We start from the raw sequence: 17,098 nt of genomic DNA on the forward strand, positions 1-17,098 counted from the left end.
CATACCACACAGAACCTCTTTCTCACTTTCAAGGATCTTAAGCTTTTTTTTTTTTTTTAAAGGGATCCAGATGGTATGGATGATAATAAAACTAGTATGCTCCTTAAGAATTGGAAATCGACTCATGTTTATAAACGCGATCTCATCTGATGCTCAGAAGTGGGAAAGAACAAATAAAATGTCTTTCTAAAGATTCTGCTTACCAACATAATATTTACCGATTTTACTACCGAGTCACTCCCATACCTTCTCTTACGAGCTTTAAGAGATCCCACAGATTGATTAAGTCACCAAGATTTTCAACCAGATGAAACCTGAGAATTTTTTTCTTCAGGGTTTATTTCAGCTTGCTCCTGTAAGACAGGAGAAAACCGAGATCCAAGAAAACGTTAAGTGATTTGCCCGTGGCTCTGAGAAACCATAATATTTCAAAAGAGAAGTGCAAGAATATGTATCACAGTCTATTCGGTTATACTAGCTTTTCTCACCGCGAACTGTAGATGAAAAGTCTGCCACCAAAGGCAAAATCAGACGGGGGCGGGGGTGGTGGGTGTAGGGGTGTGTGTATATGTGTGTGTGCGCGCGCGTGCACGCTCGAGCCCCGCCCCCCCAGCTCCGCCCCCCGAGGCTGTCCGCGGCGGTGCCTGACTGGCGGCCAGTGCAGGGGGCCTCGCGGGGTCCTTCGCGCGGGCTGCCGACGCATTGCCTGAGCGGGTGCGCCGGCGGCTTCCGGTGTGGGTGACGAGTGGTGGCCGAAGCAGGGGGACATCAAGGGACGCTCAGGCGGGGACCATGGCGGACGGCGGCTCGGAGCGGGCTGATGGGCGCATCGTCAAGATGGAGGTGGACTACAGCGCCACAGTGGATCAGCGACTGCCCGAGTGCGAGAAGCTGGCCAAGGTGAGGGGAGGCCGGCTGGCTGTTGGCGGGCGCCAGGGGCTGAGTCACGGCGCCAAGCTTGCTTAGGCCTCAGGGGGCCTCCGGGCTGGAGCGCGCATCCCGCTGTTGTCTGTCCGGCCCGAGTTAGGCCTGCATAAGCAGGACATCCCAGGTCTGCCTGACCAGGAAGACCCCGCAGTGGGAGTACCGTAGTACTTCCAGCTTCCCAGACCCTCCCCAGGACAGATGGTCACTTCATTCCCGTAGAAGTTGGGGCTCCAGTAGTATTCTTTGCCTTTTCGTGGATACCGTTTCCAGTTTTCTTTAGTAGTTCCTCAGGGTTTAAGGCGGCTTCAGCATTCACGGTGGATCAGAGAGTTTAGTTCTATTGCTCTTGCCCAGTCAGTTTCTCTTGTTAAGTTGCGGACGGATCGTGGCGATGTGCTTGGCCTTTGGCCAGGAGAAGGGACGGAAAAGTGATAGTACGAAGGGGATTAATTCAGGACCCCTGTCCTTAAGGAGTTCGTGTACACAACGAATTAGACGAGTCGCACACGCTCGTGAGTGCCATATGAGTATGAAAGTGTTACTGAAAAACAGAAGGAAATTGTTCGTTCTTACTGATGGTTTAAAGAAGGATTTTTCAGAGAAGCTGACGTTTGTATTATATCTTGAAGAATGAGTAATTCTGGAATGGGGAGGAGTCATCCTAGGAGCGGGAACTTGGCGAGTAAAGACAAATAGGCACCGAAGTACAGAATAACATGATTAGCGGAGGTCTTGAACTGTAGTTTAGCCCAACTCCTTATCTCCCATGAAATAGAAATTTTACTTGATCCAAGCATTTATCATGTCCCCACTACTGTGTGTCAGGCAACTTTGTGTATGTGTGTAAAGAAACCAAGGCTCAGAGTTGTCTGTCGATGGTTACAGTTAGTAATAGGTGGAACCAGGGATTTAAACCTAGGTTTGCCTGACGAGGGCTTCCCTTGTGGCTCAGCTGGTAAAGAATCCGCCTGCAATGCAGGAGACCTGGTTTCGATCCCTGGGTTGGGAAGATCCCCTGGAGAAGGGAAAGGCTACCCACTCCAATATTCTGGCCTGGAGAATTCCATGGACTGTATAGTCCATGGGGTCACAAAGAGTAGGACACGACTGAGTGACTTTCACTTTGCCTGACTAGGGTTTGGATGGTTGTTGCATCAGTTCCATTATAGGAGGTTGTTAAGGATTATGCTCAGGCCTCCTGAAATTCTTTGATCAATCTATCCACAGTCATTTATCCCAGTTCATCTGGGATGCATTCACTAATAGAGTTGTTTTGTCTATTATGGAGCTTTCTATCTAAGTACATTAAAACAGTAAATTCAGGGGCAGGAGGAGTGTCAAATAATACTTTACCTTTAGTTTTTAGAAAGAACCCTTTTAATGCTTCCCTTGTTCCCAAAAAAAGAATGTAGTAGGGCTTTAGAGAAGTCAGGGGTAGGAAAAGATGATGAAGTTGATAGACCTGTATTTCCTAGGTTTAGTACCGTAAGGGGAAGGGAACCACAGATTCATCTCTGAGCTTTCTAGCTGCTAGTGTAAAGAAACATCACCAGTTACATAGAGGTTGGAAAACTCAAGACACCTCCAGAGCCGGGCAGATAACCGCTGACGTTTACTGAGTGCTTTCTGCAGTGCCAGGTCCTCTTCTAAGTGTTTGTTTACACCGATTAACTCATTTGATCCTCACCATAGCCCTGTGAGGTCCACATTGTTATCATTCGTATTTCACAGACAGGAAAACAGTCTAGGGGAGGTTAAGTCACACGCTCCAGAGTCATACCGATAGTAGAGTGATGGATCCAGGATACGGACCCAGGCACGCTGACTCTAGAGTTTCTGCTCCCACTGAGCTGTCCTGCCCCGTGAGCAAAGTGTGGTGAAAAGCGGAACTTCTGAGCACCTGCACTGGGAAAGCGGGCAGGAACTCTGCACTTAGGTTCAGCTTTGCCAACGGAGGGTGAAGGCCAAGCCTGTCAACTCTGCTTATTTGTGGGAGTGACCAGAGTATGGGCTTTTGTATGAATTGGCTCTGTATGTAGAAACTGGACACTAAACTGCTTTGAAGCAGTTTGAGGCAATACCACATAGATGAAACAAAACATATGTTCAGTCCAGAGTCAGCCCCAAAACCACCTCTTTGGAATTATAGTGTCCATAAAGAAGAAGCTAATTGCTTTAAAGGAGTACAGCTATTCGTAGAACTAAGATGAGTGTGAAAGAAAACCTTCCCCTTACCAGTCTCTTCTAATAGCCTACTGTGTGCAAGACCCAGTCAGTGCTAGACACTGTGGAGAGTATCAAGATGAATGGATAAAACTCTTGCTCTCTAATCGCTTATAAGCCAGTAAGAAAAAAATAATGTTGCTGCTACAGTTGTTTTAGTGGTCAGTGTATGGCATTTATTTACAACATTGTGGTTATGTTCAAGATAGTTGAATAGATTTGCAAACTCAAATGCCAACTGATTTTTTTTAGGTATCAAGTTGATGGATATGTTTGAAGCCGGGAATGTTGGGACCTGTTAAACTTAAAAAATTAGAGCCATTTTGGTGTTTCTTTTAAGCCACTGTGCCTGTTGAACACAACAAAGTGTAGATGTGAATTTTCTTTGTGGGGAGGTGGGACAGGGGAAGAGGGCTGGGGCATGGAGGGTAGAAGGCTTCTTTTAATACAGACCACAGTTTTCAACTTTTGGATAAGATAGTTGTCTTAGTTTTCTTTAGGGTATGTTTCTCTGTTTTGCTTTTTATTCATCATTTTATATTCTAAGCATTCTGCTAATCATGAAAAACTTAAAGCACTACATTTCTGCATTGGAATGCATGGAATATTTTAACATACATTCTTTAATATAACTTTATTATATATATTTTTTGGCTGTGCTGGCTCTTCATAGCTGTGTGGGCTTTTCTTTTAGCTGCAGAGAGCGGCAGCTGCTCTCTAGTTGCAGTGTGCCGACTTCTCACTGCGGTGGCTTCTCTTGTTGCCCAGCATGGGCTCTGGAGCCCATGGGCTTCAGTGGTTGCAGCTCCCGGGCTCTGGAGCACAGGCTCAGTAGTAGCGGCTCTTCAGCTCAGCTGCTCTGCGGCATGTGGGATCTTCCCAGATCCGGGACCGAAGCCATGTCTGCTGCACTGGCAGGTGGATTCTTGACCACAGCACCACCAGGGAAGCCCTAGCATACATTCTTTTGTTTTTCATTGTGAACCCATTAATAAAACTGAAGGAAGTTTTGTTATCTTCACTTCAGAGAAAACTAAGGCTCAGGTAGATTCAGCGGTTATCCAAGGTCTAGAGAAGAGTCAGGTCGAGCTGAGGTCTCCTGGCAACAGGTAACAAGTGTTCTTTTTGCTATGTCCCATGGCTTCTTTAAGAGACTGTCACGTCTGTGTTTAAGACATTTTATAAATATGGAAGGCAACTTAAGATAAAAGATTATGTGTGTAGAGAATAAGAATGTATCAGGTGAGAAAACCACATACAGCAGAAGCCTTCAAAAGTCCAACTGAAGTCTAAACCCAGGTGGTAAAATTGCCAGATCTAGGCCTTTTGTATCTCTTACAGTTGTGACCTCGTACAATTGTGTTTCTGTGTCCTAACACTCACTCAGCAAGCAACAACAGTAACTAATAATGTTAGCTGTTATGTTGATGGTAACATTCATACATCTGAACGTTCAGGCATACCTTCATGGGTATTGCTTCAATCCTTATACCGACTCTCTGCGGTAGGAACTATTATTATGCTCATATCACCGAAGAGAAAATTGAGGGTCAGAGAGGGTAAGTGTCTTGCCTGAAGTAAGACAGTGGTAGATCTGGAATTTCGACTCAAGGAGACTGGCTTCAGAGCCTGCCCGGGTTTTTTGTTTGTTTTTGTTTTGTATTTTGGCCACTCAGGATCTTAGTTCCCCTGGACTGAACCCCTGCCCCCAATGGAAGCATGGAATCTTAACCACTGGACTGCCAGGGAAGTCCCTGCAGAGCCTGTTTTAAACCTTACATTCTACTGCTTCTGTGATTGGTGTTTGAGGACCCTGTATGAGATTGGTTAGATAATAAAAGTGATACTAGTTTGTGATAATCGTTGTTGTTTCACTCTTGCATTCAGGACTTAAAAATTAGTCTGGGAGGGCCTTTTCTGAACTGTGGAGATATAGCGTTTAACAGTTCTGGCTGTAGAAGGTTCCCCTCCTACCGCGTCCCGCTTTTGGATCACTGTGTATTTGACACCTGGGTGTTTAGGGACTACTTGCATTCCTAAATTAAATATATCCTTTGTTTCTCCCTCCTCTTAATGTCTTTTCATTTCTTTTGGTTACCTGCAACTTCTTCTCATGGTTAATACTAAAAATAAAGAGGAGGTGAAATGAGAGAGTTTACTTGATTGTCAGTGGCTTGGACAAAAAACCTCTTCAAGAAATAGGTCATTTAAAAGTATTGGATTGGCATTTCACTTGAGTTATTTGTGGTTAACATGTTATTAGCCTTTTCTTATTTGGGTTGTTTAAGGAGACATTAAAAGATCAGGTCATTTAGGAGTTAAAGGACACAAACATGTAGAGCGTGCAGATCCCCAGCATGTATTGATGCTGAACAAACTCCTTAGTCATTTACCTCACTGACAAGGATTATTTTAATGAGAAAACGGAGTCATAAGAGTCACATGTTCTAACAGGTTGCTTTTGGTAGCTCTAACCGTCTTGTTCCTCTGCACTGAAAGGCAGCATCGAGGAGGTAGGATTGCAAGGATGACATGTGAATAGAGAGGAAAAGGAGGAGGAAGATGTTTAGCCATAGGATTGAACGTGGAAGATTGGGTGAAAAGTGGGATGGTTTGAGAATTGGGAGCTGCATTTAATGAAATTGATGATAGTGTCCCTCAGCACTGAATTGTCAGCTATATAATTTGTCACATTCTGCTTACTGTAACAGTAAGAATCAGGAATTGTAAGCCGAGATCAAATGAATAGTTCAGGTCAACGTGGGTTCATTCGACACATGCTATGCGCAAGTTGCTGCAAGGTATACAATCAAACAAGGGTATATGTGTCCAACTCTTTTAAGATCTCACGGGATTGTAGCCTGCCAGGCTCCTCTGTCCATGGGATTTTCCAGACTGGAGTGGGTTGCCATTTGCTTCTCCAGGGGACTTTCCTGATCCAGGGATTGAACCTGAGTTTCCCGTGTTTCCTGCATTGGCAGGCAAATCCTTTACCACTGAGCCACCTGGGAAGCCCCAATCAGACAGGTGTTAGTCACTGAGTTGTGTCCGACTCTTTGCAACCCCATGGACTGTAGCCCACCAGGCTCCTCTGTCCATGGAATTCTCCAGGCAAGAATACTGGAATGGGTTGCCATTTCCTTCTCCAGGGGATCTTCCCAACCCAGGAATCGAACCCAGGTCTCCTGCTTTACAGACAGGTTCTTTACTGTCTGAGCCACCAGGGAAGCCCCAATCAAACAAAGTCTAGCCCTAAAAGAACTTACAAAACACTTTGGAGACATGGATATTAATAACTATGTACAGGTGTAAAGGGGTGCACCAGTATGCCTTCAGAAACACCACTGTAAGTTTGGGTAGGTGCCGAGCACTGAGCTAGTGGCGAACAGTACAGACACAGCCCCCTGCTCTTACTGAGTACATTCTAGTGAAATTAGACGGTGAACATGAAGATGGAAAAGAGTTTGGGGTTATCAGCTGAAAAAAAATGCACAGCCTTTAAGTTGAGAATTATTTCTTAATTTGGGGCATTCCTGAGGACTGTCGCCCAGGAAGGCAGCCACTCAGATATCTCTGAGAGCCTGTTCCAAAAAGTTAAGGGAGGAATCAGAATGTATAGGAGTTTTGGCTGGGGAAAAAAAGAAAATCAAACATGTAGTTGAACATCAAATGATTATTTCTAATCACCAAAACAGACAGGTCAAGTTAATGGTTTTAGATTTTTTCTTTGTAGGGGAAGATGCAGGAATCTGAGCTTATTGAAATCATTCTTTTGATACGTTATCTTATCTAGGGCCAGTATCCTTTAGTTCAGGTAGGTGCCGGTCTTTGTCCACAGAGTCATTGCAGACCGGAAAGTCAGCGGGCTGGAGTGTTACAGGGGGTGCTGAGTGACTGCTGACTTTAGAGAGCAGTATCAAAGAGTGCCCTTCTGAGACGGTGACAGTGACATTTAATGTCCCATTGATACCGGTAGACCTCAGCCCTAGAATGGTGTGTGATTCCTTCCTATATATGGCACAGTTCTTTAAAACCCGTATTTTTGAATTAAAATACCACATGTAGTAAACTCTATTCTCTGAATCAGTCGTGTGACTAATGGTAATTACAAAAGTGACAGGAGGGTACCATTAGTAAACAATACTTTGCATTTTAGCTGTTCTTGCACTACGTTTTGTTGCCAAATAGTAACCATTTCCCTGTGGAAACTACAGTTGACCCTTGAACAACACAGGTTTAGATTCTTTGATTTTTATGATTTATTGGCCTTTAGCTTTGGAGAATTTATAGCCCTGTTCTTTGTTCTTCTGCTCTGATGGACAGAAGCATTTAGCCAGCATTTATTGTGTACAATAAATGTACATGAGCCTATATAGCTTTCAGAGCTGGTCTCCCTTTTGCATAGGAAACTTTGTTAAAATGTTAGTAATTGTATATGTTTCAGATTGAATTAGTAAATTCATACAGTGGCTATACAGTACATTTTCTGTGTTGCATGGAAAATTCATATGGAAAATATGGAAACAACATTTTGAAAAGTTTAAACATTATTTGTGCCCTTAATTCACAAATTGTTTAGTTTCTTTCCTTCATCAGTAAGAGTAGTACTCTGGCTTCCCTGGTGGCTTAGAGGTAAAGACTCCGCCTGCCAATGCAGGAGACGTGGTTTCCATCTCTGATCCAGGAAGATTCCACAGAGCAACTAAGCCAGTGGACCACACCCCTTGAGCCTGTGCTTTAGCGCCTAGGAACCACGTGCTACAGCTACTGAAGTTCGAGCACTCTAGAGCCCGTGCTCCAAGACAAGAGAAGCCATTGCAGTGAGACGCCTGCTCGCCACAGCTAGAGAAAAGCCTGCACAGCAGCCAAGACCCAGCACGGCCAATAAAAGAAGAAAAGGGGATAGTACTCACGCATCATCTGTGAATGTCATTAACATAAAAATAAATTTCCTTACGGTTAGAAAAGCAGTTTATAAATGAAACCCTCCTCATCACTTCTAGTTTATTCAGTGTTATTAATATCATTACCTTAAATAAATGCAGTCTCTGTGTTGTGGGTTGGTCTTGTTTTTACCAAAATGTGTGTTTCCTAATATGATGGCTTATTTTAGTCCTGGTGTATGATTATCTAGGTTTATATTATCTAAATTTTATTATTCTCATTTCTTAATGTATGCCCCAGGGAGAATGTTTTGTGTGTTTTTTTTTTTTTTTTTTGAATGTTTTGTTTTTACATGAGACAGAGGTTACTATCAGTTCATGACTTGGTATAGCATGCATACCAAGTGGGTATTACTTGCATTGGTATTACTTGGTATAGCATGCATTACCAAGTGGTAATCTCAGGTGGACTTCATTTTCTTTAAGCACACTTTATTTATAAAGTCATTTAAAAATTAAACCAGGGTTTCCTATCTTTTTACCACCAAATACCCTTTTTATTTCTCCTCAGAGCTCCGTGTTTTAAAATATTTTTGATGAATTTAAGGCACAGGTGGCTGCCAGTTAAGAGTCTCTGTTCAGAACAAGATAAACAGGTGTTACGACTCTGAAATGATGAATTAGAATCCAAAACAAAGACTTGTTGTTTTTCTTGGATGTTAAATCATCGCTTTACTAGATTCCATTTCTCCTAGGTATTTTGAAATGTTAAAAATAGCTTGTAGCCCCAAGTTGGGAACCACTGACTTCTGGAACCCTCTAGAGAAGCAGGCAGTATCATGAAAGAAAAAACACAACACTGTGCAGGTGGTCTCTGTCCTCTAGGGTAGACTATTGACTTGGTCTTTACTGTTTCAGAAATGCCTATGTTAGACTAAATTATGTGGCTTTGCGTTGGTGGTGGTGTTTTTATTGTTCATTTACCTTTTGTTTTAGGAAGGAAGACTTCAAGAAGTCATTGAAACCCTTCTCTCTTTGGAAAAACAGACCCGAACTGTGAGTAGATTATAATGAAAACCTCAATTGCCATTAATTTCATTTGACATTGTTCCATTAACTTAAAGTGTATTTTCATTCTCACAGGCTTCTGATATGGTGTCCACATCCCGTATCTTGGTTGCAATAGTGAAGATGTGCTATGAGGCTAAAGAATGGGATTTACTTAATGAAAATATTATGCTTTTGTCAAAAAGACGGAGTCAGTTAAAACAAGTGAGTTCAAGATTGGTCAAAAATAAATACATTCAAATTTGAATAAGGACTTTTAGAAAAAGAAAACCTTTCTATGAATCTATTTTAAACCTAATAATGTTAAGTCAACATTACAACATTTAGAGAGTTTTAAAAAATTCTGTCCATATTCTCATGACAACTGCTTTTATTTTTTTTCTTCTAGTCTTTATGTAGTTGCATATTTTTACAAAATTGCTTTGAGAATGTTGATGCAGCTCTTTTCTAGTTCCATGTAGCTCCTTCATAGTTATTTTAAATGGCTGTGTTATAAACCATCAAGTTGATTAATTATAATTTAGTTAATCATGTCTTTTATTTGACACTTAGTATTTATCTTATTTTTGAGGCAAGATATTTTGTTTACTTTTCTGCTATCTCTAAATATGCTGAATATAACATTTTCCTGATGACAAGAGTCCTGATTAGTGTTATCAATGGTTATGCTGTGCCATTTAGAATCTAGATTAGGGGTTGGCAAACTATGGACCAAGGACCAAATTCTCCCTGCCACCTTTGTAAATAAGTTTTGGGGGCCGAGCCACACCCATCTGTCATGTATCTGTGGAGTTACAAGACAGAGCATAATTGTTGCTACAGAGACCCTTTGGCCCATAAAATCTAAAATACTTACTGTGTAAATGTTAATAAAAATATACAGAAGAGGTTAGCTGACCCCTGACGTAGATCATAGACTGTTAGAGCTGGAAAAAATATAGTCCAGCCTGCTTGTATTACTTGTCTGGGAACTATGGGCAAGAGATGCTATGCTTTTCAATGTCACATTTTATTGGGGTGAGCATGGCTGGCTGTGGCTCCTTCTCTCCACCCAGATGATGGAACTGTTTTATCTTCTGCTTCTGCCACTGACCCTTTTTCATGGCTTCGTTGCTATCACTGCTACTGTGAAATGGTGGTTTTCTCTTCCCCACACCTTTAGTCTGTTGCCGCTTCTTCCATACTTTTCCTCTTGGCTGCAAGAAAACTAACTAGGCAGCCTACTGCTGGACATGGCCAGACATGCCCCTCTCACCTGGCCTTCTGTGTGATCAGCTCACCAGTTATCAAGGGGGTAAAGTCTTTGTGACTGAGGTTTTCCTATCCTTTATTGATTTGTTACTGAGTATTCAGTACTTCTTAGCTAAGGGAGGGTTTTTTTTATATATAGGCATTGCAATATATAGTTTTTTTGGGAGACCAGATTTGACCACAGTACTTCCATAAATAAAATATTTCCTTTTCCTGTGTGAGGAATGAATTTAACTTGTGAATGGATTTTTTTATTTTAGGCTGTTGCAAAAATGGTTCAACAGTGCTGTACTTACGTTGAAGAAATCACAGATCTTCCCATCAAACTTCGATTAATTGATACTCTACGAATGGTTACAGAAGGAAAGGTGAGTTTTCTATTAGTATAACTCACAGTGAGATAAGTACTGTCTTACCTGTATTCAGAGATACTTATGTATTTAAACATTTTAAGCACACATGTATGTACTTTTGAGATCAAATGCACAAAATGCCATCACCTTAATCTAACCCATACCTTTGTACATCTAGTGTCTTCCCACATGCCAGTGAATGTAAGTGACAATCTTAGTATATCCAGATTTTTCTAAAAATTAGTCATCTTATCCCAGTTTTACATTTGCTGATATTAAACATAAGGTTATTTCTTCACGTCACCTAGATATGCTTGAGAAATCTTTGTTTGGTGTAGCAGAGGTTTCATAGAGTATTGCAGTGTGAGGTTAGCTTTCAAAATTTCACTCTTTTTAAAATGCATCTGTATTTTTTTTGATACCCCCCCGCCCCGCAACCCAGTCTGTGTTTCTCTAAAAAGGCCAAGCATGAAATGGTGACTGTGGTAGATACATTTCTTCCTAGGTAGATTTTTGTGGTTTGAAGACAAAAACTTAAGTTTTGTATCTAAATTATTACCTCTCTGACAGTTTAGTTCATTAAATGTTTATTGAGCACCTGGCTGTATTGTGCGAGGTGCAAAATGGGCAGGACACTGATCTTAACGTCAAAAGAAGTGAGTCGTAGAAACAGTCACTGTGCTGGGCACGACAGCAGCAGTGTCCCTGCAGCACAGAGGTGAGGATTGACTGGCTGCAGACCTCAGGAAAGCCTCAAAGAGTTGATGGTGGCTCACCTGGCTTTTTAAGAATGAATACTAATTCTGGGACTTCCGTGGCGTCCAGTGATTAAGACTCCATGCTTCCACTGCAAGGGGCGCAAGTTCAATCCCTTGTCAGGGAACTAAGATCATCCCCCATGCTGTCAAGTGGCATCCAAAAAAGAATGAATACAAGTTCTATTGGGCCAGGATGTAGGGAGATGGACATTTTAGATATAGGGGAAATTATATGCAGAGATGGCAAGTGAGAAATGCTTCATACATTTAGGAAACTGTAAGCATTCTGTTATCATTTGAGAGAAGGTTTTGGGAGTTGAGTGGGGAAAGGGGTTGTTGCAGAGAAAAGGCTAAGCAGGTCAACAAGCATGAGCATGAAGGTTAGTCCCCTAGCCTCTGTTAGGCTACAGTTATATTTTTAATGCTTCATTTGTTGGAAATTATAAACTGAACATTACATATAGCTATGAAAAATGCTAGTAGCTTTTAATAGTTTACAAGATCAGATATTTTTAGAGAAAGTAGCCTTGCATTTAAACAAGTCAGAATGAGAGTATTGGTTGAATTACAGTTACTGGACTGCCTGTGCTCTTTGCAGAGTGTTATTTTTCAAATAATCAATTCTTTTAAAGGTGCTTTCTGTGGCTGTGCCATTCTGTGGCACTGTCTTTGCTGTTTGGCCCTGTTATTTGTTAAGCACAGTGGTTTCCTGCTTAGGTTCTCAAATGGAAGCTGAAAAATATGGATAATGTTTTATAGAGATGTCTTCTTTAAAATTATGTGAGTGTGAAATGTAAAATGTTCATATGAGGAAGATAAGTGCATGACAGCTGCAGAGAAATACCTTGTTTGATGATAGTTCAGTTTTGCCGTTTCAATTTTAACATGTTTCTGTAGGAATTTCGATAATATGAATTTCTTGTATTTGTAGATTTATGTTGAAATTGAGCGTGCTCGGCTGACGAAAACGTTAGCCACAATAAAAGAACAAAACGGTGATGTCAAAGAGGCAGCCTCCATTTTACAAGAGTTACAGGTAAGGAGCTGCATTTTAGGGTATGTAAAATTTTCTATTCAGTCAGCAGTATTTTCTTATAATTGCTTTTTTGGGCACCTTATTGCTTTTTTCTGAACCACCAAGATTAAGAGTGAGTACTGTGGTGTGTGAGGTTATTCAAGCAGCTGGAAATTGTGTAATTATGGCCCCAACTATGTTTGTTTAAAAAGTTTTGAAAACTTAAGATCAACAAATTAGTCTTAACTTTATGCTATTATTTGAACATTTCAATTCTCTTTAGAACTTAAACCAGTAATTCATGTACATCTCTCTGTGCCTTAGAAATTTACCGTTAATCACTGGCTTCATTTTTAATGAATATCTGATTGGTGGTCAGTTTCTAGGCTACTGAGTCAAAGGAGTTAAGTAACTATAGTCACTGTCCAGAAGCGGTTGAGTTTGGATTCACACTAATTCGGTTTGACTTCAAGTCGCCCACCCCCCCAACACACGTTTTTCTTTTCAATTAAAAGACTTTATTTTTTAAAGCAGTTTTAGGTTCACAGCAAACTGAGTGGGAAATACAGAGATTCCCCATGTATCCACTGCCTCACACCACACACAACCTCCACTGTATCAGCATCCCAAATCAGAGCGGTACCTTGTTACGTCATTGACTCTGCACTGATACGTCGTTAGCACCTGGAGAGCATAGTTTTACGTTAGGGTTTACTCTTGGGGTTGCCCACTCTATAGACTTGCCAAACATAATGGCAGGTCTCCACCATCATGTCGACAGTGTCATACAGAACAGTTTCACTGCTCGTGAAGATCCTCTGGCTCTGCCTGTTTATCCCTTCCTTTCCCTAACCCTTGGCAACCACTGATCTTTTTATTCTCTGCATAGTTTTGTCTTCAAACTCTTTTCCAAGCAGGAGAATTACATGCCTCATGATTCAACATCCCTTGTGAAGTATTTGTGCCCCCAAAATTAATCTCAATTATACAAATGTTTAACTACTAGTTTTTAAGGTATACCAGGGACAGAGGAGCCAGTTAAATGATACCACAGGAATGCACTCCACAAACCAGGGACAGAGGAGCCAGTTAAATGATACCACAGGAATGCACTCCACAAACTCCAGACTCTAGGGAACTATAGGATGATTGACTTGATTTCTTCAACAAATAAATGGCAAGGAAAAAAAGAGACATAAGAAACATATCTATAGATTGCAAAGTATGAGCCTTATTTGGATTCTGAGTTGATTAAAAAGTAAATGAGACTATTGTAGAGTGACTAGATATTTAATGATACAAAGAATTTTTATGTAAGAATTTTTTTCAGGGTTTATCTTTTAGAGATACCACATTGAAATATTTATTGTCTGAGATTTGCTTCAAAGTAATTGACACAGAGAGAGTGAGTGAAGATGTAGAAATGAAACATTAATGGTTCACTGTGTGTGTGTTTACTTTCCTTAAGAAATTACAAAGGAGAATTGGTGTATGTAGAGTGCTTAGCACGGTGTTGAATAACTAGTTTTAGAATTTACAAAGGAGAAGCAGTGAAATAAAAAAATTTTAGACCAAATTATAGGAATAACAATAGCCTTACTTCAGTCTACTTTGTAAAAGTGTCATTCTAGATTTTATAAATCATTTATAGTGTATGTGTGCCAGATATTATATTAGGAACTTTTTCACAGTACTTGATATAATTGATTCTCTTGTATCATGTATATCTACTTCTACATCCATAAGGGGTCACATTGGACTTGTTATCTGAATTTTAAAAAGACTGATGCCTCTTTTTTATGTAATAGTTTCAACTATTATATAGTTAGCTTGCAACTGACATCTTTTTCATATTTAGAATTGTCATTTCTTCATTAGCCGTTAGGAAAATGCAAATTTAAACCATGATGAGATACCACTACATGCCTATTCAGTTCAGTTCAGTCGCTCAGTTGTGTCCGACTCTTTGCAACCCCATGGACTGTAGCACGCCAGGCCTCCCTGTCCATCACCAGCTCCCTAAGTTTACTCAAACTCATGTCCATTGAGTCGGTGATGCCATCCAACCATCTCATACACTGTTGTCCCCTTCTCCTCCGCCTTCAATCTTTCCCAGCTTCAGGGTCTATTAGAATAGCTAAAACTAAAAACTGATAGCACAAAGAGTGGGTGGCGATGCAGAGCAACTGGAATTCTCACAGATCGCTGATAAGAATGCAAAATGGTGCAGCCACTCTGGAAAACAGGGTGGAGGTTTCTTATAAAGTTAAACTTATGTTTACTGTATAACCTAGCAAACCTATCCTTGGGTACCCAAGAGAGAAAAACTTATGTTCACAAAACTCTTTCGCTAATGTTCAGAGTAGCTTTATTTATGCTAGGAAAAAGATGGAATCAGCCCAGATGTTTTTCAGCAGGGGAATGGGTAAACTGGGGTTCATCTATGCAGTGGAATACTACTTAGTCATAGAAAGGATTGAACTGTTTGATTTACACAACAGCTTGAATGAATCTTATTTAAAGCATTATGCTGAGTAAACAAAGATAGTCTCAAAAGGTTGCATATTTGACATTCTTGAAAGGACAACTCTGTAGTGTTGGAGGAGAGATCATTGGTTGTCAGGGGTTATGAGTAGGGGCAGTGTGTGACTGAAGGGGTACATCAGAGTTATTCAGGTGATCGAACTGTTCTAGGTTTTGATTGTAATGGTGACTGCAGAAATCTGTACATGTGTTAAAATTTATAGAACTTTACACCAAGAGGAAAACATGCATTTTACTGTATAATAATTTTTTTTAATTGTAATTTCCTGAAGGAAACTAGCTTTTTATATCATCAGCAGCACTCTCCCAATATGCATGAAGTTTCTTATTATTTATCAAGTGTGAATTTTTAATGACTATTTAACTTTGTTGCAATTGTAAACTATTACTAAACATTATAAACTTGGGGATTTACTCTGGTAGGTGGAAACCTATGGGTCAATGGAAAAGAAAGAGCGAGTGGAATTTATTTTGGAACAAATGCGGCTCTGCCTAGCAGTGAAGGATTACATTCGTACACAAATCATCAGCAAAAAAATTAACACCAAATTTTTCCAGGAAGAAAATACAGAGGTAAGCCTCTCTCTTACTGTAAATTTACTTTGAAAACGTTTGGGAAAAAATCCATAAACCCCATTTTGTCGATATTTTACAGAAATTAAAGTTGAAATACTATAACTTAATGATTCAGCTGGATCAGCATGAAGGATCGTATTTGTCTATTTGTAAGCACTACAGAGCAATCTATGATACACCCTGTATACAGGCAGAAAGTGAAAAGTGGCAACAGGTAAGAATATATTCTTTTTTTTAAGATAGAGTCTTAAACTTGATGTTGAAACTTATCAGAAAGAATTTGCATTTTTAATTTATTTTGAAATAATTTTAACTTCAGTAATTACATGCAGGTGTGTGGTCTGCTTTCTGTTCATTGTGTTGATAGTTCACTTTAGCATTACTAACTCAGATGAACTGTGGCAATACTCTGTTTATGACCTTTGAAGAAGTGTAGGCTTACTATTTAAGACATGTGCAGCCATTACCTTCTAACTGGGGTCATAGATAAAGATCCAGCATTACTTTGGAAAATTATTTTGCAAAACTTGTGAACAGTGTACATGTGGATTCCACCTTTTTATTGCTAACTTGTTATAAGGACTTTTTCTTTTATACATTTATTTTTTAAAATGTTTGGGGGAGGGATAATAATTTAGGAGTATGAGATTAACAGATACAACCACTATATATAAAATAAACAAGGATATATCATACAGCATAGGGAGCTATATTCAATATCTTGTAATAACCTACAATGGAAAGGAAACTGGAAAACAATACATATATTATATATATAACTGAATCACTTTGCTCTGTAACTGAAATCGTGCTCAGGCGCTCGGTTATGTCCGACTCTGTGACCCCATGCACTGTATCCCACTCGGCTCCTCTGTCACAGGATTTTCCAGGCAAGAATACTGGAGTGTGTTACCATTTCCTTCTCAAATACCTGAAACAAACACTAACTAGATCACTAAACTTCAATTAAAGAAAAAAAAGCCAACCCAGGTAGTAATTCACATTACAAAGATTCACTGTATTTGTTTTATAATAGTTTTATGAAAAGTAAATATTACCAAAAAGCCCTATGAAAAGATCAATCTGGTAAGATTTTTCCCCTAAGACTTTTGAATATACTATTAAAGATGACTGTATACAATTATTCCATGAATTTTCACTTTCTGCCAGAGTTTTCATTTTGTTTCTAATCTTGCCTATATTCTGTTGAATTGCACAACTTTTTTAGGCCCTGAAAAGTGTTGTCCTTTATGTTATCTTGGCTCCTTTTGACAATGAACAGTCAGACTTGGTTCACCGAATAAGCGGTGACAAGAAGTTAGAAGAAATCCCTAAATACAAGTAAGTACTTTTATAATTAGTGTAGTATGTCTCAGTAGAAGTACCATTTTGAAAGACTGGTTAACAAGTGTATGCTTCTTAATTGATGGCTGATATTAGAGAATAAACTCAGGGAAAGTAAAGTGGTTTTGTTGTTATTGTTGTTGTTAGGACTACATT

General features: G+C 40.0%; 1 protein-coding gene across 2 annotated transcripts in view; it reads left to right on the top strand.

Moving 5' to 3' along the window:
- The first annotated feature begins 707 nt into the window (after positions 1-707).
- PSMD12 (proteasome 26S subunit, non-ATPase 12) overlaps positions 708-17,098 on the top strand; it is a 28,763-nt gene continuing 12,372 nt past the window's right edge. For both annotated transcript variants that reach the window (XM_019981654.2, XM_070773830.1), the window contains exons 1-8: positions 708-900; positions 9,030-9,089; positions 9,177-9,305; positions 10,613-10,720; positions 12,395-12,499; positions 15,446-15,595; positions 15,678-15,812; positions 16,827-16,939. In XM_019981654.2, the coding sequence (XP_019837213.1) occupies positions 793-900; positions 9,030-9,089; positions 9,177-9,305; positions 10,613-10,720; positions 12,395-12,499; positions 15,446-15,595; positions 15,678-15,812; positions 16,827-16,939 (908 nt within the window). In that variant the 5' untranslated portion in view covers positions 708-792. The remainder of the gene's footprint in view (positions 901-9,029; positions 9,090-9,176; positions 9,306-10,612; positions 10,721-12,394; positions 12,500-15,445; positions 15,596-15,677; positions 15,813-16,826; positions 16,940-17,098) is intronic.

The sequence above is a fragment of the Bos indicus genome, chromosome 19 (genome assembly GCF_029378745.1).
Source record: "Bos indicus isolate NIAB-ARS_2022 breed Sahiwal x Tharparkar chromosome 19, NIAB-ARS_B.indTharparkar_mat_pri_1.0, whole genome shotgun sequence".
NCBI lineage: Eukaryota > Metazoa > Chordata > Mammalia > Artiodactyla > Bovidae > Bos > Bos indicus.